The 24,225-nt window shown below is 39.9% G+C and overlaps 1 protein-coding gene and 1 long non-coding RNA gene across 2 annotated transcripts in view; one reads left to right on the forward strand and one right to left on the reverse strand.

The window, feature by feature from the left end:
* Positions 1-22,867, reverse strand: part of LOC309497084 — a 126,085-nt gene extending 103,218 nt beyond the window's left edge. Inside the window, exons 1-2 of the long non-coding RNA XR_014205366.1 lie at positions 22,799-22,867; positions 22,067-22,607 (exon numbers count right to left, since the gene is read on the reverse strand). This is a non-coding gene — a long non-coding RNA (uncharacterized lncRNA). The remainder of the gene's footprint in view (positions 1-22,066; positions 22,608-22,798) is intronic.
* The window catches only part of LOC309496996 (tripartite motif-containing protein 16-like), a 28,836-nt gene continuing 16,190 nt past the window's right edge, over positions 11,580-24,225 (forward strand). Inside the window, exons 1-3 of the mRNA XM_082167230.1 lie at positions 11,580-12,518; positions 14,678-14,773; positions 14,861-15,094. Coding sequence (XP_082023356.1) covers positions 11,916-12,518; positions 14,678-14,773; positions 14,861-15,094 — 933 coding nt within the window. The 5' untranslated portion in view covers positions 11,580-11,915. The remainder of the gene's footprint in view (positions 12,519-14,677; positions 14,774-14,860; positions 15,095-24,225) is intronic.

The following is a 24,225-nucleotide window of genomic DNA, read 5'->3' on the forward strand; positions in this document are numbered from 1 at the left end:
AGGAGTTTTTCTGACAGGTGGTACTCAAAATTTCCGTGGCTGGAATACTCAAGAGATGCTGTTTTTTGTAAGCCTTGTCGTCATTTCCCTGAAGCAGCTTATGAGGATAGATTCATTAATATAGGCTTCAAAGACTGGAAACATTTTTCTGAGGGTTGTGGCAAACATGAAGCCAGCAGGGCACATGCTGCAGCGCTGGGGAAAATGGATGGTTTCAAGCAAAGTCACCAGCCAGGACGGGGAAATATTATTAACCAGCTGAACAACGATGCCAGCGACAAGTCCTTAATTGATAGACATAGACAGCACATCATGATGGTTATAGATCTCGTCCTGTTCTGTGCAAAACAAGAAATCCCATTGCGTGGACATCGGGAAAACCCAGATGCGTTAAACAAGGGTAACTTTTTGGAACTACTTGACCTGGTTTCTAAATATGACCCAGAAATAAAAAAGCGACTGGGTGAATTACCCAAGAATGGAAAACTACTCCACCACGCTATACAAAATGAGATACTGGAAATTGCAGCATCACTCCTTGTCAAAAAAATAAAGGCAGATTTGCATGATGAGCCGGGCACATATTATGCGATTTTAGCAGATGAGTGCAAAGACGTGTCAAAACGAGAGCTAGTGGCAGTATGCGTCAGATACCTGCACAACGGCACATTGAAAGAACGGGCTGTGGGATTTGTGGAAACGGACAACATGACGGCAGATGCTATATCAGCTAAGATTTTGGAAGTGCTGGAGCCATTGCAGCTGGACCCGGGGCTGTGCGAGGAGGGGTACATGTGATACTGAAGAAGACGTTTCCCCACGCTTTATATGTGCATTGTAACTCACATAGACTTAACCTTGTCCTGTGCACAGCAACTAAAGTGTCTCCTGGCATTTCAACGTTTTTCGATATTATAAACAGCTTGCATAACTTTATGACTGGGGCGCACAGACATGCCAAATTTCTGGAAATTCAAAAGCAGATGCGACCAGGGCAAAAAACACTGGAGCTGGAGAGATCCTGTGATGTGAGGTGGAGCTCATGGTCAAATGCAGTCAGTAAAGTGTTGACGCTCCTGGGACCTATTTTGGAGACCCTCGCCACATTCTCATAAAGTTCTGGCCAAACAAAAATTGAAGCTGACTCCCTACTGCACCAAATGCAAACGAAAAAGTTTTTGTTTCTGCTTGTCACATTCAACCAGTTATTTGAAGTCAGCGACTACGCCACTAAGGGCTTGCAATCTTCCACACTATCAGTTACAGATTGTATTGATCTGATTGAAGGGCTCAAGGACAGCTACACACAATTCAGGAATGAGAATGATGCATTTGATAAAGTAATGACACTGACAGATGAGCTGATGAATAAACATGAGATTGTGCGCTGGGATATCAGTGGATCACGCAAGAGGAAGTTGCCGGCGCACGTTGATTCTACTCTGGGTAAATCATCACCTGTACAGCAAAACTCGGACCTACAGAAATTATGGAATGACATACTGGACAAGCAGATGATGGAGCTGAACACTCGTTTCAAGCCCGACACATACGGCTTAATGAGAGCCGCTGCTGCCTGCTTGCCACGGTCAGACACCTTTGGTGACAAGGCTCTCATCCGGCCCACCTGCGCGCACTTTTCCATTCCCGTGGCGGAAGAGGAGCACACTGTGTTTGTGCAGCAGCTTAAAAGAAAGGCAAAGGCCAACAAGATCACAAACGAGAAAAAATAAACACTCGTAGAAGTGCTCGACGCATGCCCCCGTGATATTTTCCCCAACATGAACAGTCTCCTGCGCGCCCTCCTCACATTGCCCATGACGACATGTACTGTGGAGAGACTCTTTTCACCTGTCGATCGGATAAAAACAGGCACCAGGGCAACAATGTTGACAGACAGACTGAACTCTTTGTCCCTGCTTTCATTTGAAAGGGAATTGACTGATTCACTGGAATATCAAGACATTCTTGCTGTGTTCAGCACGAAACCCCGCCGTCTCCTGCTGTAACAAGCCCCAAGTCCCACAAGCAAGTTTGAAATGAATTGTGTGATTGTGCATGTGTGATTATTTATCAGTTATCTCGGATTGTTATGCTGTTGTTTATATGGTTATATGTTATTCATTTAATTATTCTGAAGAAATAAGCTACAGGAGAAATAATTTTGTATCGTTTTCCTGCTGTTTGTGTTTAGCAGCTGTGTCAGATTCAATGCTGCTGTTATTTCATGTCGATACAGTTCTTCTTGTCATTCTGAATGTATAAGAAACAGTTAAATAATTTTGGGCAGTTCCCTTCCCGCCGTGTTGGGTAAATAAATGGAGAAAGAAACAGAACCTCCAAAGATATAATTCCGTTTCAGTCTTTTTGTGTATTGAACGTTCAAAAGAGATAAATGACGTTAGGTTTACTGCCAACAATTAAGGTGTATGTCTTTGTCCGCTTCAGCACTGAGCTGAGGACAGCGATACAAGTTGCTGTCCTCAGTGCCGCAGAAAAGCGCTGGAACGGAGATGAAGGGAAACCCGTTTTTTTATGGGTTATTATGGCTTATTTTAACTGGCCCATCCAGTTTACTGGAGGCCCACCTACAATAAAAATCCTGGCGCCGCTACTGCCTCCATATGACAGTTATCTGAGAGGGTTTATTCACTGTCCAGTGCAATGGAAACAAATGGACATTACAAAGTCTTATACTTTCTTTCCTTTGGAAAGTTAGAAAATGTCCACTTACTGCACATATTTCAGCCACCACTTTCTTGGGAACAGATACAAGTGTTGGTGTATTGTGTAAAAGTGCACAAAAGAGGAAAACACAATGTCATTACAATGAACTACACTCAGGGAAAATGTGATCAATAACTCATGGCAAAATATTTTACATTACCATAAGTTTATCAGTTTTCACTTTCACAAGTCAAAGCAATTCTTCATTACTCAAGATTTAACAGTTGAAATGACTATACGGCCTTAATTTAATGCAGCAAAAATTATTTTACAGTGTAGGCTACTAAGATCTTTTCTCTTTTTTTTTCTCAGCCTTTTTCTTGGTTGCTTTTATAAACAGACAACCATTTATTTAACAGTGCCTTTTATAGACGGTTTCATCGGACGCACGCGCGTTGGCCCGAAGTTAACTTCCGGTCTGTGTTTGTTTATCTATTTTGTTTATCGGTAATAATTATGGCGCCGACTACAAACGCAGTTAAAATTAAGGTGATGAGTAGACTGAAGTTGGGCTCAAGTTGTTGTACTGTGGGATGCAACCTGACCTCTGGAACAAATACGTTACCTTGTCGAAAATAAAAATGTTTCAGTTTCCTAAAAACGAAGGGAGACGGCGAGCATGGATCACCGCTGTGCGAAGAGAGGCTTGGCAGCCAGGCAAGAATTCAAGGATCTGTAGCACTCACTTCGTTACAGGTAACAAACTTATGATAAGCAACAGATAATAGCTAACGTAGACCAGAGCCATAGAGAGAGAGAGTTGCGACACTCTTTGATGTCGCCGCTATGGCTGTCACGTGGTTCATGTAAGCCCCAATAGTTCCAAAACACACGCTGGCTGTCATGTTCTTCTATGGGACAGACAGCAGCGATTGCATTATTGAACGGTAAATATAAAATAAAACACACACCCAAGTACTTTTTCAGCTATTATTGCATTTTGTTAATGCCAATTTTGCATTTGGAGATAAGTTTTAGGCTATATTTTTGGAGGGAAAAGCTTAGTGTTCATGTTCGCATGGGTAGTAGCACTGGCTTTAGCGGCTCTAACTGAACTTTTCCATATCATTCATCTGATGATGGACGTCTCATGATATTTATTTTAGCACAACTGGGCTGTATTGATTCCCGTGATTTTGCTTATAAATTTTAATTCAGCCATTAGCATCACGCAAAGAGGTCTGCCGTGGCGGTCCGTTCAGAGTAAATCTTTTTTATTAAACAATGACAGACAACAAAAATGTGTGCTTGTGTGAGTGTGTGTGAACAAGAAAAACAAAAACCAGGGGCAGGTGATCCATGAAACAGACAGGACTGGTGATGGCCATAACAATCCTAGAGGTCCAGCATTGTTCTCACAAGCCGCTTCACTCAAGACAATAAAACAATGAAAGTTAGTATATCCCAAAAAATTTAATTAAATAAAAGTTGCTATAAAGGTGGTAGCGATTCATTACCGAGCTCTTACTGTCACAGCTGACGAAGTCGCACTAGCTAGCAGGCAGTGCTTGAAAATTGGTTGAAACAATCAACATAAAATATAAATAATTACGCTGTGCATATACAAATGAAGACCAGTATAAGCATCGCAAAGGGCCTCTGATACAATATAGACAGTTGACAATTCAAAAGAGGTCGATATTTCAGCAACTTAACTCTGGAACAACTCGACGCGCAGCAATGTTAGTGAATGGTGTCCAACACCCAAATGACAGTGTTTGGAACTATTCCGATCTTCAAGTCCGGAAGTAGGCGGTTAAAAGCGCCGCCATTTTTTACAACGGAGGTCTATGGGAGTGTTGCAACTCTTTCTCTCTATGGCTCTGACGTAGACTAACCATGTTCCATACACTTTTCACCTTTCACCGCACGTCAGTGACCACTCCTCCGTTGCTGAGAGCAGGACTAGCATGTTTGTGTTATCATTCTCTGGGGGAATACCCATTGATTGGTCCACACTTTGATTGATGTCTTTTAGACCAACAGTTTTTGAGAAAAGTGGGAAAAAGTACCTCCTCCGCCTGTGTACGGAAGATGATAGGAGTTAACGATGTTCCGTACAGGCATACAATGGTGTTCCGTACAGAGGGCATCATTTGATTTCAACCGCGAAATGGACGTTTAACTGATCAAGAAAACATCATTTAACATCATTTAAGTGAATAAGAAAGGTGAGTACCTTTTTATTTTATTAAAATGTTAGTTAATTACTGCTTTAATAAGCTAGAGGACCATGCAAGTTAGACATGATTGTGTCCTGATGTTAATCATGGCATGTGAGTTAAGCATTAACCACGTGAAACATTAGTGAATAACCATATCTTTCTTAAGACAAAGAAGGACAAACAATTTGCATTGATTTAAAAAAAACAACGTTTTATTATCGAAGTAAAAAACGTAAGAACATAAATTAGCAGTGTGTGTGTGTGTGTGTGTGTTTAACGTAAAGTTAAAACTATTTACATTCAACAAACTGATTAAAAAAATAACAGAACCAGACATTAAACCTTTTTTGTGTGCACTATTTACAGTGTGTGTATGTGTATGTGTGTGTGTGTGTGTGTGTGTGTGTGTGTGTGTGTCTGTCTGTGTGTTTAACTATTTACATCTAACCAACTGATTAAAAAAATAAACACAAAAAAAACCTATTTTGTGTGCACCATTTACAATGTGTGTGTGTGTGTCTGTGTGTTTAACTATTTACATCTAACAAACTGAATAACTGTGTGTATAACGTGTAATATTTATGTGGACAGACAACATTTATGGCAAAGCCAGTCAGTGTCTGGCACTTCCTCCACCCCAGCGCACTCCAGGTGGAACCATAAATGGCACAGGTCACACTGGACCCATTCATCTATGGTGTCATCTCCTGAGCCAGATGGGACCACTTTTCTGCATATGGCACAGTGTTCTCCTTCCTCTTCAGTCATAGGCGGTGCCTGCTTTTGTCTTTTGGCCTCCTGGGCTTGCCTTTTTTCCTCCTTCTTTGCCATCTCTTCCTTCCGCTTTCTTTTCTTCTCTTCTTTTTCTTTCTCCTCTGCTTCTTTTTCTACCAGCAGGTTGAAATATCCATCACTGGTAATTAGGGGTGTAACGATATTCGAATCGAACCGAAAAATCGCGATACACCACCCACGATACGAATCGCGATACTCTCATGGCGTACCGAACACGCCCGCCCCGCCCCCTGCTGCCCCGCCCCCTGCTGTCCCGGCTCATTGGACCTCATGTCTTACGTGTACACAACGAATACAGCGTTGTTGCCTAACCACATTTAATCGCAATAAGCTCAGTGTTTTGTTCCTTTCGATAATAAGCAAGGTGTAATCTTTCAAATTCTGTCTATTTGATCACGAAATTCACACATTAAATGTCGTTTTGGCGCTCTCTGATGTGGCGTGACAGATCACCGTAGGCTACTAGGCTCCTCATTTCAAGCGGCAGCGCGGAGCGCGAGTAAATGCGATTCTTTTCCTCAGTTACAGAATAAACATGAATGGACACCTGAAGGTATGTTGAAAGATACAGTATACTTACTGAAAGGCATCATAACTCGTGTAATCGCTCAGTCAGTGTTTCAACAGCGGAAATACGTCAATAAAACGCTTAGTTTTTCACATAGCTTTATTTACCTCAGGCAAGTCATTCAGTGTCCACAGCTTGTTGGTTTGCTAAGGAAATGAACTCTTTCACTAAATAAATGCACTATATTAGCCTATATATTATATTTTACTTAACCTGTTAATGACATCTTGATTATTTAATGTATGTTTAAAATATCTGTCATGAAAATGACAGCAACTGTGTAAATGATTATATTTCAATAATAAATTAGAGTAAAAACATATGTTAATGTAAAAACTGCCTTATGTGCAGTTTACATGTTTTCATACAATTTGTTACTTGAGTGTTGATTATTATTATTATATCTAAAAATAAATAGCAACTGAATTTAGGCTAAAAGTCTAGGCTCTGTTGTTAAGCTTTAATGTTATAGTAATGTGCAAGTAAGGGCTCCTATATAGTTTACAGCATTAGCAGATGTTTTTTTTTTATCCTTGCGAAACGTTTACTTGTAATTGAATTAATTTAAAGACAAGGACACAATTTGTTAATTAAAGCACTGTTAAAAAATATATATATATATTTTTTAGCTTTCTAAACCCCCCACCCCACCTAAATGAACCGAACCGAGACGTCAAAACCGTGGGACGTACCGAACCGTCAGATTTGTGTATCGTTACACCCCTACTGGTAATCACACGGGCTGGAAGCGGAATGCGACGCCTCACTTTCTCTTTTATCACCGAAGACTTTTATCACCGAAACAATACGGCCGAAATGTTGTGATGACGCAAACAGCAGATACCGCGACCTGCACGTGCTTGTCTGAAGCAACATATCTGCGGTGTGGACGTATTTCAATATATCTGAGAGTGACCCACGGACAGCGATTTTTAAAACACAGAAGTCCCAAGTCTTCCGGAAGTTCCGGGAGTCTCCCGCGTATTGATAGCGGCTCCCTGATGCCCGCAAATTAGTTTAAATCTCCCGGAATCGCGAGCGAGCATGAGCGCGCATACGTAGCGCGCGCGCGGCAGAGAGAGGAAGCGAGAGACCTTGCGTGTGTGTGCAGAGCAGCCGTCATTTATCAGAGGTGTGTGTGTGTTTACCTTAGCTGTTTATGGTTTTTGCAACTCACGTCCGTGAGCATATAGCTGCAGATATTATTATGGGCTATGGCAGTATTGACCTAAATGCACTTTGTTTTTATGAGAGAACATTTCATTTTTAAACCTTTCTGCAGGCCAGTAGGCTTTTACATTATTATTTAATGTACACATGAGTGGGGTCAAGTTAAACATTTAATTTTATACTTTGCAATGTGCTAAATAAATATTTGCATACAATTTTAATTGATTTATTCTTTGAAACTTTAATATTAATTTATGCAATGCCTTGATTATAGTAAAGTTAGTACACAGTCATAGCCATAAATGCAATGGTACTAATAATTGGCATAATTTATTTCGGTGTTTCGGTTTTCGGCCTTAGTTTCCTCTTTTTCGGTTTTTGGTTTCGGCCAAGAATTTTCATTTCGGTGCATCCCTACACAAAATGTCTAGTTAGTTGGCGAACTCATTAGTGAATTACTCCTCGTTTGTATTTCTTTCGAAATGGAGAATTATTGCATGGTACCAGGATGCTCAGTCAGAACATATGCGGTGCGAAACTAGGATGGTTCACAACACAAATGTCTGTGTCCTCGTCTGATTTAGAGATTTCGTCCAGGAGAAATTGGCATCGTTGAAATTCTTTGCAGCAGACGGACTCTATCTCTGTGTCCATAGGCGCACAGTGAGAGCACAGGCACCACCAGTCCGCCCCAGCTCGAGCCAGTCCGGGCTCCTGAGGAGGGAGGGGGGGGTTCCAATCATATTCAGCCTGTTAGAGAACTTACAGCACAGTCCTCCTCTGTTAGGGAAAATGTTGCACTCTGCTTTGTGGACGCTGTCAGTTCCCTGACCCCCATGTAGATTTGTCCCTCAACATTTTTCTTGTTGACCCAGCCTGGAAAACAAATAAAGAACACAGTGAGTGACTGACTTTATACACACTGAGGAAACACTGTAAAGTAAAAGTACTTACTGTAAATGCCCTCACTGCTTCTGGTCGCTGGAAGTATCTCAGGACCAGGATGGCTTCGCAGACTGATTCCAGTCACAGACCACCAGGCGCTGCAGTTGAAACGCAACAAAAAGTGAGTTGTTATTCACTAGTATGACCCCACGGTTTCCAGGATGGATCCATTCAGACAAGAGTGCAAATTTGGAAAGTTCTCTGATTGTGTAAATGTAGAAATTGTCATGTGTTGCCAAATCTCATACCACACCCCATCACCCTATGGGTAACGTTCAGACTGAAAGGTTTAATCGTACTCTTGGTGACATGAGAAGGTCCTTGCCTCTGAGGTCAGTCTAAAGCTAATTGGCCTCAGATGCTGAACACACCGACTTATACAATTGCACTAGGCATGAGACAACTGGCTACCCACCATTCTTTTTGATGTTTGTCCGTACCCCGAGATTGCCAGTGGATGTTTTGTTTGAGAGTGTAATTTGGATGGGAGACTGTTGCTGTGAGTTAATATGTCCATTCTCTGGGAAAGGATTTAAGGGAGGCAATGTTACTTGCAGAACAAAATGCACATCAGCAGCAGAAAAAACAGGCTGAATATTATAATCACAAGTGCAAGGGTCATTCATTGGAGTTGTGTGATAGAATCCTCTTGGCAAACAAATGGGAGAAGGAGAAAAGAAAATGATCAGATCGTTGGGAAAGCAGAGTATATGGTGGTCAGTAAGAACTGTTCTTTCTGTTCATTCGTCACCCTGTTAATGCCTGTGGGATTTTTTTTTACCATTGCCTGCTTTGGATGATTCCTTGAATTCAGAGTGTGAATTGAGTTCAAACTGTGATTCATCACACACTGACTACTAGAAGAGTGATACTGCAGAACCAAACGTCTCAATGGATTGATGATTTAGATGAAGTTGCAGGAGATACCTCTGAGTTCATCTCAGCATACAGAGATAGAGAGTGATTGGCATGGTTTTTCAAATGGTAGATTGTGTCATGGGTCCGTGTGTGTCACCAGTTCTTCTCTGTTTGTGCACAATCTTCTGTCTGTGTGTCCGCTGTGTGTGCGGAGCGTACAGGAACCACCATACAGAGAACCAACTAATTTGCACTGTGTCACATGAACTGTTTCTATTGTTCCCAAAGTTTTCTAATTAACTTTACTCACGTTTGTCACCGCAATTGAGTCCTCCATTTATCTGAGCTCCTTGACAGATTAGGGATTAGCTACCCTTGATTTATCTGAATCTTTAACAAGATTGCTTTAAAGCTGTATAACCTAAGGTGGTTTATATGAAATGACATCACTGATATGTCAAGATGTTGGTCTGTCCAATAATCTAGTGTAAAACAGTGGGGGTGGATGTGATGAGTGTATGTTGTTACACTAGGTCATTGGAAGAACTGTTAACTAATGGTATTAATTTAAGGGCATTTTATTTTGAAATAATTTGTTTTGGAAGAAAGTACGATCGAGTAATCTATGGTCATGTGACCATAAGCAAAATATGTTGTTATTTTCATTTCATATATATTATATATATATATATATATATATATATATATATATATATATTAGGGGTGACCCCGAATAGTCGAAGATTCGATGCTTCGATTGGAGGAGCCTGATTCGACTACCGATCTCATGGTCGAATCTTCGCAGAGGTGTTATGAAACGATGATCATGCCACTTTGGCTATGTGAGGGCGCTCAATGTCTGATTTCACAGAACTACCGGTTTTCTGTCAATACGTTAATATTCAGCCTATTATGATAAGGCTGTATATAAAAATGTGCAAAGAAAGAAGCTTTTAATAAATATTTTTTAACATGCGTGAATAAATCCAAACACCCCGTGACAGATTTAAGTTTCACTTTCAATCCGTGACCGACAGAGGAGCGTCTTCGCGGCAAGGATTTAAATCTTTAACAATGTCTGGGATAAGAAAATCTAAAGTGTGGATGTACACCATCAGAAAGGATATTCTCCAAGGTTGGATTTAGCATCAGGAAATCCATGATCGCACTTCTGCCGGCCAACGTTAACAAGTTGGTTTTCCACGGGACATTCTAAAATGCTTAACGTGAAAAAAAGCTTTTAAAACGCTTAAAAGGCACTTTAACGTGGCTTAATGTACACAGTAGCCTAGACACTTTAAGAAACCATACTATGTGGAGATAAGCAGATGAACCCAGAATATGAACGCAATGCGTTTTCATATTTTAATTTAACTATTTTAGGAGATTAAGTCGTTAAACGTTTCTCACGTTAAGTGTTTTATAATGTATTTTATCCGCGCGCACAATTTGAAAAGACTCCAACGGACACAGACAGAGTGAACGACTGGATTTGTTCTCTCGATCAGGTACAAGTGATTTCAAAACTTTTCAGCCGGTTCTAATTAGATTTTTGGATGCTGTGAACATTTTTAGCTAAAAAGACTGCCTCTCCAGTTTAGCATTTATTGTTGTTTCTGCAGTTAAAAAGACAAAGTTGAAAATTCTGGCTACTATCGTTATTTTAATAATTTATTTTTTATTTTATTTATTGATCTGTCAGGGTTATCTAATCTAACTATTTGTGGCTTGTGTTTTGAATATATGTTCCCCTGCACTTTAGGCATTTTGCACACATTTGCTCCTCATCTTGTGACTTGATTCTGATTTATTTCGTTTTGTAATTTTTTTTATTAGAAAGGTATATTCTGTTCTAATTTAATTGAGTAAATTAATTGTTTATTTTTTCGGCGCATGATGCATCAATGTTGTGCTGTACTTAGAGCCTGCTTGCACAGGTAATTTAGCCGATTTAATTTGATTTGCATGTGAAATGTAAATCCTGTCTGCAGTGTGGCCTTTCTGGAGTTATTTATGTTATTTCTTAGTTTTATTTATCCAAAATGTTTTTATACATTTTCTTCTATATCTTTGTGTGATTTTCTGTACATCGCGGCTTTGAATTGTTAAAGCCCCGCCCCCATACACATGATTCGACTATTAGTCGACTATAGGCAAGACTTGACGATGAAAATCCATAGTCGGTGACACCCCTAATATATATATATATTTGTATTTCCGTGTTATTGTCTTTGTTTTACCCTTTTTATAAATGTGTTAATCTGAAAATGTTAAGGAAGCGTAAGTTACGTCGTGTAAGTGTGAGGGTACAGCTGATGTAATTTCCGGGCGCCCTCTCTTGCGCGGGATGTCATGGTGATGAGAGGCATGTACCAGAGTTTCTCCTTGTTAGAAGTGTCTGATGGAGTCTGTTATATTTTGATACAGAAACTGAAAGAAGCCGACAGTAAATCACATCACAACTGCATCATCGTGTGGGATCTCTTTTATTTAGAAGAAAACACAACGCAGACGGAAACCCCCTACACTAGGAGTGAAGAACCTGCTTTACAGATTTGAAGACACGTGTTTTTCACACATCACTCAAACACAGAACCAGGAAACAGGAAACTCTTCTGTTCAGACAAACTGAAACTAAAGTGAATTTGAGCTGTTGTGTGTTTGTGTCTCTGTATTCCAGCAGTAAAATGGCAGAAGCCAGAATTTCTCAGGATGAGTTCCAGTGTTCAGTGTGTCTGGATCTCCTGAAGGATCCAGTGACCATTCCCTGTGGACACAGTTTCTGTGAGATCTGTATTACAGGCTGCTGGGATCAGGAGGATCAGATGAGAGTCTACTGGGATCAGGAGGATCAGATGAGAGTCTACAGCTGCCCTCAGTGCAGACAGACCTTCAGTCCAAGACCTGCTTTAGCTAAAAACACCATTCTGGCTGAAGTGGTGGAGAAACTGAAGAAGACTAAACCTCCTGCTGACTGTTACGCTGGAGCTGGAGATGTGCAGTGTGACGTCTGTGCTGGAAGAAAACGCAAAGCCGTCAAGTCCTGTCTGGGGTGTCTGGAGTCTTACTGTCTGAATCACCTTGAACAACATGAGAGTTTCTTTAAAAGAAAGAGACACAATCTGACTGATGCTACTGGACGACTGCAGGAGATGATCTGCCAAACACATGATAAACTCCTTGAGGTGTTCTGCCGCACTGATCAGAAGTGTATATGTCTGCTGTGTACGATGGATGACCATAAAAACCACGACACTGTATCAGCTGCAGCACAGAGGACAGAGAAACAGGTATGAACTATAAAGTAGACACTGATGAAATAATGCTGACTCTATTTATATTGGCACCCATATGATCAGGTAACATCATTTACACTGCAGACGTCAGCAGAAGTGAACAGAAGCTGTAAGTGGACTTTCACTGCTGAGTGTATTTGTGCTCCGCACTGAACTTAACAGAAAATATGGTGAAAATGCACCGTAAACATATTTATCACTTCTTTTAAACCAAAAATAAGTATACTTTCAGTCTAAGTATATTTGGCCTGTACTTGTTGATCGAGATATACTTAAAAGTATAATTAAGTATTCTAGGTATTCTTGGCTTGTACTTGTGTTTACTATTTTGATTGAGTAGCTTATTAAATACTTTTTTTTAAACATAATATTACACACTGTCTTATAAACTAACATGTTCAAGTTTATACAGTAACAAGCTTTCTGGTGGAATAGCTTACAGAGATAAATAAAATAAGCATGGAACTGAACCTGATCTTGTAATTCCCTTACGAAAAATACGTTTATTCAAGTGTTCTATTAGTATATTTCTTTTCAACTAAAAAGAAGAAAGCATACTTTCAGTCTACATTTTATATACTTCTCAAAAATATACTTTATGTACTTCTCAGAAATATACTTAATTACACTTAAGTGTACTTGACTTATACTGAGAGAAAAGTCCAAGAATATTTGGCCTATACTTGTACTCAATGTTTTGATCGAGATATACTTAAAAGTATAATTAAGTATTCAAAGTATACTTGGCTTGTAGTTGTGTTAACTGTTTTGATCGAGTAGCCTATTAAATATACTTTTTTTTTACAAAGTTTTTCATACTCAGTCTTATGAAACTTACATTGTTTGAAAATATTGATATAAAACAGATATATTTCTAATTCTGCGTATCTGAATTTTTGTGTAGGCTAGTCCACTGGTAGTGAACATAGGAATTTACTCTAATTCTACTTTTCCCCACCATTGACTGAATTTTCCAGCGTAACGCATGAAGAGAAAACGACAGTGAAGCTTTGGGGGTGTTGGACTCGATCTACTCCATCTGTGTTTTGATCACGTTTCTGAATCTGATCAAGGCGTAGTCTTTGACAAAAATGAGATTTTCTCATCTTTTTCGTTTAAAATGTTGCCTTTCTTTATGAAACTTACCAACATTCAAGTATTGATAAAAAAGGATGCATGAAGCTATTAAAATGTTTTTAAAATTAAAGTACAGTTAAAAGTATTTTTAAAGTATAAAAAATTACATTTGAACATAGTAGTATAGGCCTACTGCAACTGCAAAAATTATATATAAATAGTAAACTATAAGTATAAAGTTAAGTACACTAAAAGAAAACTTGCAAGTATACTTGCTGTATAAAACTATTAAACTAGTAGTTTATTGAGAGTATACTTCAAAGTTGCTACAAGTATTAAAATATTAAACGTAATTATGAACTAGTTGTGCACTTAAAGTTTACTACTGTTACACTTATAGTACACTTAAACATATACTTTTATATACTAAAAGTTAACTAAAAGTTAGTCCCAAGCGGTATTAAAATAGTACACTTACAAGTTTACTACTAGTACATATTGACATTAGTATACTTCATAATGTATACTTAAAAATGTACTTGAACATTACTTAAGTATACTTCATAAAATGAACTTGAAGTATACTTCTTTTTCGTAAGGGTTAATAAAATGGGCAGGAAAAACACTATCCACATGCTGTTCAGCACAAGACAAAATATAACATGAAAGCTCGCGGCCGTTGGAAACACGAATCGCGTGCTACACAGAACACAACACCACACGTAGACAGTATGGAGAACGGCCAGAGCAAACTCCAAACCGCATGCTCACACAACAAGACAGAGCGCATGAGAACGAGCGAATGCTCATCCTGTGAACTCACAACAGAATACAAGAGCATGAATGTCTGAATCACGGCACAACCGAAACCAAACTAGACATGAGTGCTGGAATCCGACCATCATGACTAGAACATTACACAGACAAGAGACCGTACGCTCACACAAAGACAAGACAATACAGGAGTGTCAGGACTCTGGCACAAAACCAAGAATAAACTAGACCAAAGTGACAGAACCCTGACAGATATAGTGACAGCAGTAAACTGACATCTCTGTTATTAATTTGTGGTGCAGAAGCAGCTGAAGGAGACGCAGAGGTCATTCCAGCAGAGGATCCAGCAGAGAGAGAAAGATCTTCAGCAGCTGAGAGAGGCTGTGGCGTCTCATAAGGTGAGTCTGGAGAAGAAGAGAAGTTTGAGAAGTCTCAGTCAGGACTCACTGAAGCTCACTGTGTGATTGTGATGTGTGTCCTAACAGCGCTCTGCACACACAGCAGTGGAGGACAGTGAGAGGATCTTCACTGAGCTCATCCGCTCCATTGAGAGAAGCCGCTCTGAGGCGACACAGCGGATCAGAGATCAGGAAAAGACTGCAGTGAGTCGAGCTGAAGGACGACTGGAGCGACTGGAGCAGGAGATCAATGATCTGAGGAGGAGAGACGCTGAGCTGGAGCAGCTTTCACACACACAGGATCACATCCATTTCCTGCAGGTAACAGAGATCTAGAAGAACAGGGCCATAGTGGACTTGAGCAAGAGACACACAGAGAAACATTTCATGAGAGCAGAATGAGCCGTTGACTGAAGTGTTGTGTTATATAATCTTAAGGTAGATTCTCATCTGATTATCTTGCTTTAAAATAGACAATACTTATGAATGCATTTCAGCTCTGGAAATCTCTTAGGAAACATGTTCTGAGCTCTTTCTTCTGGGAGATATATTTAGCTGCCAAACTCCACTAGTGCAAAGAACAGTTCAAAACTCCCAGAACATATAAACTTTTTGGTAACACTTTATTTTGATAGTCCACTTTAGACATTCTACTAACTATAAGTAACTTTGCAACTACATGTAAACTAAGAGTCATTAGAGTATTAGTAGACTGAATGCTTAATGTCTGCTAACACTTTATTGTGATGGTCCCCCAACAGATATTCTACTGACTATAAGTAACTTGGCAACTACAAGTCATCTTATTCTACTAACCCGAGTCTACTGACAGTCTACTACAGTCTACTAATACTCTCAGGGCTCTCAAATCTCACGCATTCACCGTGAGACACACGCATTTCAACCAGTTCACACGCTCACACGCCACACCTTGTATTTCTCACGCTGAGAAGTAAGGGATAACTTGTCCCGCTATACAATTAATGGACGAGGCGCAGGCAAACGGAGGGAAGTTCTCTGCCGAGTTCATAGCTGCTGTCTCGAGTTATACAGAGTTATATGCCACCTACCAGCCAATCAGAAATTTGAATTTGTTGTGTGGGTAAATTACGTGTTCCCGCTGAAAGCACGTTCGTTACTAGGCAACACCCGCACACACATGGAGTGGAAGTTGGAAGAGCAAGATCTGATGAATGTGGTTTGCGGTAGGTAACATTAACCCCTTTTAGCATTTTGATTTTACGATTCCTGGATGAAATCTTTTGCCTATGATCAAAGACAGTGAGAGCTGATGTTGAGGACTATAGCTCTAAAACTCTCCAACTGCTTTTAAAGGTGTCATCGGATGCAAATTCACTTTTATATGGTGTTTGCATATAAATGTGTCTTTGCAGTGTGTGGACACAACCGCCATACAATGAAAAAAAAATCCATTCACTCCTTTTTTTTTTATCCTCAAAAAGCCTAAACACTCTCAATAATCAGGCCGTTTGGATTTTCTGAGCAATATGATGTCATATTGGTCATGCTCCGCCCACGACCACTGACGGACGGTTCCGTATTAGCATATTTACGCCCTCAGCCATTTTTAGAGAAACAAGTGCGCAGCCATCTGTAGAATATTGTCTTTGAACTCCTGTTTTTGCGGTCGCTCTGTATATTTCTATGGCATCGCTGTCGAAGAGTAATTCGCTGGTGAAGTGGATTTACTTATTGTAGAGTTAATGAAAGTTCTCATGAGCATTGTAATGTTTTAAGCAGATGTCTTAACAAATGTCAGTAGACTGGGAAGATTTTAAAATGAGCCGTTCATTCATAAATACACAAGATCGCTGTGAAAATACAACGCTGAAAAGGGGTGGGGCTACATATGGTCTATATCAGGGATGGGCAACTTCGGTCCTGGAGGGCCACTGTCCTACAGAGTTTAGCTTCAACCCTAATCAAACACACCTGAACAAGCTAATCAAGGTCCTCAGGATTACTAGAAAATTACAGGCAGGTGATTTTTTTCAGGGTTGGAACTAAACTCTGTAGGACAGTGACCCCTTTAAAGGTGACCGGTTTGAGCAGATTTGGAAGGCTGTCTACGATTGCCAAACTGGCTTTATTTATTCCTTACTCACATGCAGATGCAGAGAGAGTGTTCCCCATGGTGGGTTTGAACATAACCAAAACTAGTAACAGTTTTGCTCTGGATGGAACGCTATCATCCATCATGACTGCGAAAATGGCTGGCTTTGAGCCACAGTGCTTTAAGTGGGAGCCCCCTACCCCTGTCATCAAGGCATCAAAATGTGCAACAAACACTTATAACACAAAACACCATTCATAAGCTCAGTGGCGGAGCCAGAGGGGGGTCCGGGGTGGCACTGGCCACCCCTGACATGCGATTGGCCACCCCAACATTTTATTTGCTACTGGCAGTTGCTGATGCTGATTTAAAAAATATATATATTACGTTCGCCGGCAGCGCGGCGCGCGCGCAGTTTTCAAACGGACGAGCAGAGGACGAGAGATGGTTGCAAGATACCGAACTTAACCGAAAAAGAAAACATCATATTTGAAGTAAGTTTTTAAGGTTTAGCATCAGGGTGGTTTTCTCCGAATAGCCTACATTAGGCCTAATACACGCATATACAGTACCTTGCCGTGTGCATGTTACAGTACACAAATGTTCTAGCTAATGTGAGGATAGGAGATCAAAACGCAGGCAAAGAAGAGCAGAAACAAGCGATATCATAATGCGATCACTATAGGACTGTGAAGCTTTATGGGTGTAGGGTGTTGATGGACTCGATCTACTGTGTTTTGATCCTCATTATGAATCTGATCTAGATGTAGTCTTTGATAAAAATGCGAAAAGACGCACAAAGCTAGAATAAAACATTCTTTTTTTGTTTTAAAGCACAGGGTCTGTTCTTTCTTTTGGTATGTTCAATTATTCATACAACAAAATATTCTGGGGTGCCATGAAATTGTGAAAATGACCAAAAACACCTTTTTTTTTTATACTGGCGAGAAAGAGTTAAGATAAAAATGTTGGTAATTGGATGATGATTAGAATATGAATATGATTGGAATCATATTTTAAATTTGTCATATTTTTGAACAGGGTCAATTAAACATGAAAAGAAAGGGAGAGATATCAGAGTTCTTTTTAAATAAGCACAAACATAGTCCAGTCATTTTATGAAAAAAGGTTGAACAAATTGCAACAGAAGCAAACTCAAATAATTTTGTATCCTCATTATGTCCTGAGTAAGGGGAAAAAAGTCCCGAAGAATCCCATTAGGGGAAAGTTTCGAAAACTGTTTCTGGGGATTCACTTTTTATTTTACCTGCCTTTTGTCTTCTGCATTCTCCTTACCATTGTCTCCTGTTCTTCCCTCAGACTCGTCCCCCAGAAACAGTCCCACGGACCCAGCCCCAAACCCCATCTCTTAATAATTAATAAAGGCTGGTTTCTAAAGTACTTCTTCCTGCCTCTATGTATTAATGCTCATGGGTAGCCTAAATGGGTTCCATTCAGACCTTAACATTTAGTCTTTTACTGTTATATGTCAACAAGATTCAACAAGACATGTTCACCTGGCTAGACCCAATGTTTAGATCTGTTGTGGTATTTATGCTAATTAGCACATACATAATTAGATTATGCATCGTTTGTCCATGTTAACAAACAATTTCAAAAAACTTGGAATACATTTTTTGTTTGTCTTGATGTAAGTAATCAACTCAGTCATTTTCATGGTGATATCTAAAGGTTAAAATGTTTACCCCATTCACGTGAGAGAAAGAATGAATAGGCGTATGAATAGGGTATATTTGGGTCTTTTTCGAAACTTTCCCCTAATGGGATTCTTCAGGACTTTTTTTCCCCTTACTCAGGACATATTGAGGATACAAAATCAGTTGAGTTTGCTTCTGTTGCAATCTGTTCAAGGTTGACCCCCATTTTGTCTTAAAATGACTGGACTAACTGGACTGGACTGGATCAGGTGCAAACAGACCCCAGCCCTTGCATCACCACTGGCTAGTCAGAGTCAGTGTGGTCAGACTTCAGAACCAGCAACAGGTCAGAGCATCTACCAGACACAGGCAGTCAATCACATACCCAATTCAGGAATTTAAGTTGAGATGATTTTGACAGATTAAAAGGATAGTTCACCCAAAAATTAACACAAAAAAAGAATTGTAAATTAAATATTTATAATTAGAAAGAATTATTATAAATTATTATAAAGAAAGAATTATGTTGTATTAAATCTAGGATAAGGATAAGATTTTATATTGATGGGCAATACATTTTTTTTAATTTTTCAAGGACATGTCTGCTTGATGCCTGCTATATCTAATAAAAAAAAATAAAAAAAGACACATGCGGTATCTTATCTCCTTGGTGCTTCAGCTTTGTTTTCTGCAAATATTTTGGATGTTCAACACTTATAGACACAAACAGAGTGACCCAATTCCTTCCACAAGCTTTTCCACTGTGTGTGTGTGTGTGTGTGTGTGTGTGTGTATTGTGTACCCCCGAAAGTAGCAGTGGCCACCCCCTGGCCACCCCATGTATAAAACTCTAGTTCCGCCACTGCATAAGCTAAATGTGTGCACTCACACAAACACACAGACAGACACACACAAATACTTTGAAGAACTGCTGTTCAGTTGGATCAGCGAATTTGGTGGGGCCGCTGCTGCAAATATTTGGATCTCACTCCAAACTTTTGATAAAACTTGAGAGCCCTGTGCTCTAATGAGAGTTAGTTGACATGTAGTTGCAAAGTTACTTATAGTTAGTAGAGTGTCTGAAGTGGACTATTGAAATAAAGTGGAACCAACTTTTTTTAAACCAGATTTTCCCTTCTGATTTCTTACATCATGGTAAAATTGATGGTACCAATTTTGAGTAATGTTCACCAAAGTTGCTTCAGGTGATCTTCAAATCTGATGGATATGCAGTTTCATAATGGTTTGACCGTTCCCTTGAGGATCACACTCATGAGAATCTCCATTTAGATCGCATGGTACACTACCCAGATGACTCCCTGTGCGCCTTATATTGCTCCAGGCTCAAAGAGCAGACAGAGACGTACTATTCTCTGAGTGTGTGGAGTTGGTACTCTCCAGCTGTGGTTCCCCCTTCACAGTGAAGAGGAAGTGGATCCCTAATACGGTGGTCACGGTACTAGCACTCATTGACCTACATATTCTGGAATGGACTCCTACCCATGCTCCCACCCTTTAGGTCTCTTCTTCTCCACCGGTCCCACCAGACCTAATGGACTTTCTGGTTCCGAATAATTCCTTCCTCTGCTGGTCCCACCCAGCCTCCTGGCTCCTTTGTGTCCGCTGATCCCATCCAGCCTCTAAGCTCCTGCGTTCCAACCATGGAGGTCATCCAAAGTCCTGTCCTCCTTGCAAGTTCTGTCCAACTCCTCGGCTCCTCCCTTTCTGCTGGCTTAATCCAGCTTTCATTTTCCAGGATTCACCTCTGACTTCCAGACCGCTGACTGCGCCAGAGTCCTCCACGGGTTCCGACGGGTGACCTACAAATTTTGCTCAAACGGGTGAAAAATATCCAACTTTGTCGGATACGGGTGCGGATCGGGTCGGACACGGGTTTAAAACAATCACGTGCAAACGTAAATATATATGCATATTTTTAGGAACACATCTACAAAAATATGCCTGTATTTCAAGTTGATAAAATAATTTAAAATCCACATCAGTTTATTTGTGCCCACGCCCTCCCAGGAGTCTCTATAGCTACTTTCACTTTTAAAAATTCATCATAACCACGCGCACGCACGATCTGCTTGCAGTCGTCGAGATGGATGCTGAGGAGTTGAAGAAAAGAATAGCTACTGGAGATTATAAAGTTGTCGACAATACGTCATCAAAAATCAAGTCCAGTGTGTGCGAGAAATTTGGAGTTATCTGAAGAAAACAATATTGTGAAAGGCTTTGCTACATGCATTTTTGTGTTGGATAGCCGCAAATGTGGAACTTCATCGCTGAGGAAGCACGCAATAAACATTTTTCTAAGTGTGCCTATAATGTGATAGTCTAAACTAATTTTATTTCGGTTGCGGGTCGGGTGGTCGGTTCTATTTTAAGCGGGTCGGGTACGGATTTTAATTAGTGCTGCTGTCGGAAAACGGGTCGGATGCGGTTTTAAGCACTGCAGATATGGGCGGGTGCAGATTTACAAAATCGGACCCGTGCAGGACTCTGTTTTTTTTTTTTTTTTTTTTTTTATGGTTGTTCTTGAGTCCCTTGTTCGTCTGTTAAACTGCCCAACGTTCTTCAGAAATATTTTGCAAATTCTTTGGTTTTACAGCATCTGTATATTACATATTTGAACCCTTTCCAACAGTGATAGTGTGAAAAGATGGATCTCTAAATCATACAGAGGACAATTGAGGGACTCAAACACAACTATCAAAAAAAAATTAATTTGAAGATCAAGGTAAATTGTACTTAATTTATTTACCAGGAAACATGCAAGTATCTTCTGTTGCTTCTGAAGGGCAGTACTAAATGAATTTTTTATTGATTTAACCCTCTGGGGTCTGAGGGGTTTTCTGGGCCTGCTCTGACATGCTCTGACATTTGTTTTGTTTTTTCAGTTATTTATAAAAATGTTAATGGCAAAGGTGTAAATTCACTCTATATAGCACAAACAGGGCTACCATAATATGTGATCAACATGCTTGTAAATATTTGTATTTTTAAGAGAATAATGTTTATGCGTGGTTATTTGAAAAAATACAAATGAAAGTTGCTGAAATAAGACCACAAAACACATACTAAATATGTGTCCACAAGACTTTTGACTAATGAATGTTGTCGCTTCGAGTTCTGGCTTCAAAATGATGTGAAACTCATCCTGCCTAATCGTTCTCATAAAACAATACATTGATTTAAACTTTGTGAAACAGTTTTTTTGTCAGAAGAGGTTTATGCGTGGGAGGGGTAATCGCCCATCAATATTAATGAGATTCAGACCAGGGGTGTGACAGACACTCCCCCAATGACTAATGGGCCATCAAGTGAGGCAGCCTGAAACAGGGAATGAGAGGAGATTCAAAGGTTTTGTTTTTCAATCTGTTTTATTGTAATTCCTCTTATGTGGAGGAACTAAATGTTCTAAATTTGCAGGTATCTCACAGTAAATGCTTTTGCCCCGTTGATGCGGGCTCTAAGCAAAATAAAGCAAAATAATGCAAAATGAGCAAAATAAACTAAAATAAAGGCAGATAGAATATAGTTACATATATAGTGTACATTACATGCCTGGCATTTCCAAGGTGTGTCCTGCCTTTTACCAAGCTGTCCTTTGCAAAGCACACAGATCTTGCGACCAACTGTGCAAATGTTCTTTGCATCTGAGCCCAGCTCAGCTCCTGGAACCGGCACATGGTCACTACTGGTTTGTTTTGGTGCTACTTTCTGTGACACACCACAGAGCTCCGCAATAAGCTGTTCCATGAACTGTTTATGGGTCATGTTACCACATAGCTCTTTGTGGATAAGGAAAGCATTGGTGGCAGCAATGTCCAAGAAGTGTAGAAAGATCTTTCTGTACCACTTCATTGTTTTGTGTTGTGCAGTGTAGTACTGTAAGAGCTGATCGGACAGGTCCACACCCCCCATGTGTCTCAGCTGTGGTCCAGGTTCCCGTGCAGGCAGGAATCCTAGAGTCTGTGGAACCATATCAATGTCAGTCTCTGTTTTCCATGACAGAGTAGACTGCTTGTTGCTTGTCTGAATGTTTGTCTTGGCCCTCTTTGCAACAGGTGTCTGATGATCACCATCACCTTTATAGCTGTAAAACAAACAAACAACTGTGAGCATGTTTATTACACAAAATATAACAACTGCATTTCAATCATTAAAAGTAACATTGGCCAGATGCAAAGCCATACAGACACATAATGTTTGTATGGACTATGTAAAACCAGAATATGTAAACAGAATTATACTAATATCTGAAAGAAAGGGAATAAGTGTACTTACTTTTCAGTTGTTCTCAAAACTGAACGACACCTGTCGCGTGCCCTCCCAGTGCGCGTTGCAGGTGAGGCTGAGAGAGATGCTACCGCACATTCCTATAAAAATAATATTAACCCATTTAATCCCAAATTTTTCCCAGACACAAAAATATCCAAATCATGTGTCATTAGTATCCCTTTGAAACAATCAATCATAATTTTTTGAAATTTTCATGGAAAAGTGTGTGAAAAAGTGTGTTATATGATCGGTCACAGTTGTGACCGGTGGGATACCGTGTTGTATCAACCATTGGACAGACTGAAAATAGGTCTATTTGACCTGTGCAGTGTGTGTGTGTGTGTGTGTGTGTGTGTGTGTGTGTGTGTGTGTGTGTGTGTGTGTGTGTGTGTGTGTGTGTGTGTGTGTGTGTGTGTGTGTGTGGTTTATTTTTGTGTGTGTGTGTGTGTGTGTGTGTGTGTGTGTGTGTGTGTTGTATCAACCATTGGACAGACTGAATATAGGTCTATTTGACCTGTGCAGTGTGTTTGTGTGTGTTTCTGTGTGTATGTGTTTCTCTCTCTGTGTGTGTGTGTTGTATCAAATCAACCATTGGGCAGACTGAATATAGGTCTATTTGACCTGTGCAGTGTTTTTGTGTGTGTGTTTCTCTGTGTGTGTGTGTGTGTGTGTGTGTGTGTGTGTGTGTGTGTGTGTGTGTGTGTGTGTGTGTGTGTGTGTGTGTGTGTGTGTGTGTGTGTGTGTGTGTTGTGTGTGTTGTATAGGCATTAGCATGCTGATAAGATAACACAAAGAAAAAATATGTAACATTATCAACCAACCTCCAAAAATAAATAAAGTCATACAGGCTCATATTGTAATAAGTAGGCTATATAAACAAAATTGAACGAACATGGGTAAATATGTACTTACTCTTTCTGATGTTCGACTGTGTTGCTGCGCGCCCTCCGAGTTGATGAAGGAGATGCAGCTACATTCCTTTTTTTTTTAAAGTTGAAAACTATTATAACCTAAATATTTCAAAGTATATTACCATTAGTCTATATGAATAACTGATGCAAATAATTGTAGACACGTGCTGTAGGCATATATTGCGTGTAATGGGCCATTACCGGAGATAGCACAACGCAAACATTAACACATTTGCAATTCATCAGCTGGGCATATTTACACATTTCAGCACATACACACATTTGCAATAGATATTTGCAAGCACTCTTCGTTGATGATAATGAGGCAGCATAAACACTAGTCAAAATATAATCTAAACATACATAATATTTTCTAAATTAATTTCAAAATTCTAACTTTCATACAGGCCTATGATCTAAACATATCGTTGTACATATATACAGCATGTATAGGCTATGCTGTATAAAGTCTTCTGAAGGCACGCGCCGAAACGCGTTTGTGCAAATAAGTTTATTTATGCA

The sequence above is a fragment of the Leuciscus leuciscus genome (genome assembly GCF_965113295.1).
Source record: "Leuciscus leuciscus genome assembly, chromosome: 4".
Taxonomy (NCBI): Eukaryota; Metazoa; Chordata; class Actinopteri; order Cypriniformes; family Leuciscidae; genus Leuciscus; species Leuciscus leuciscus.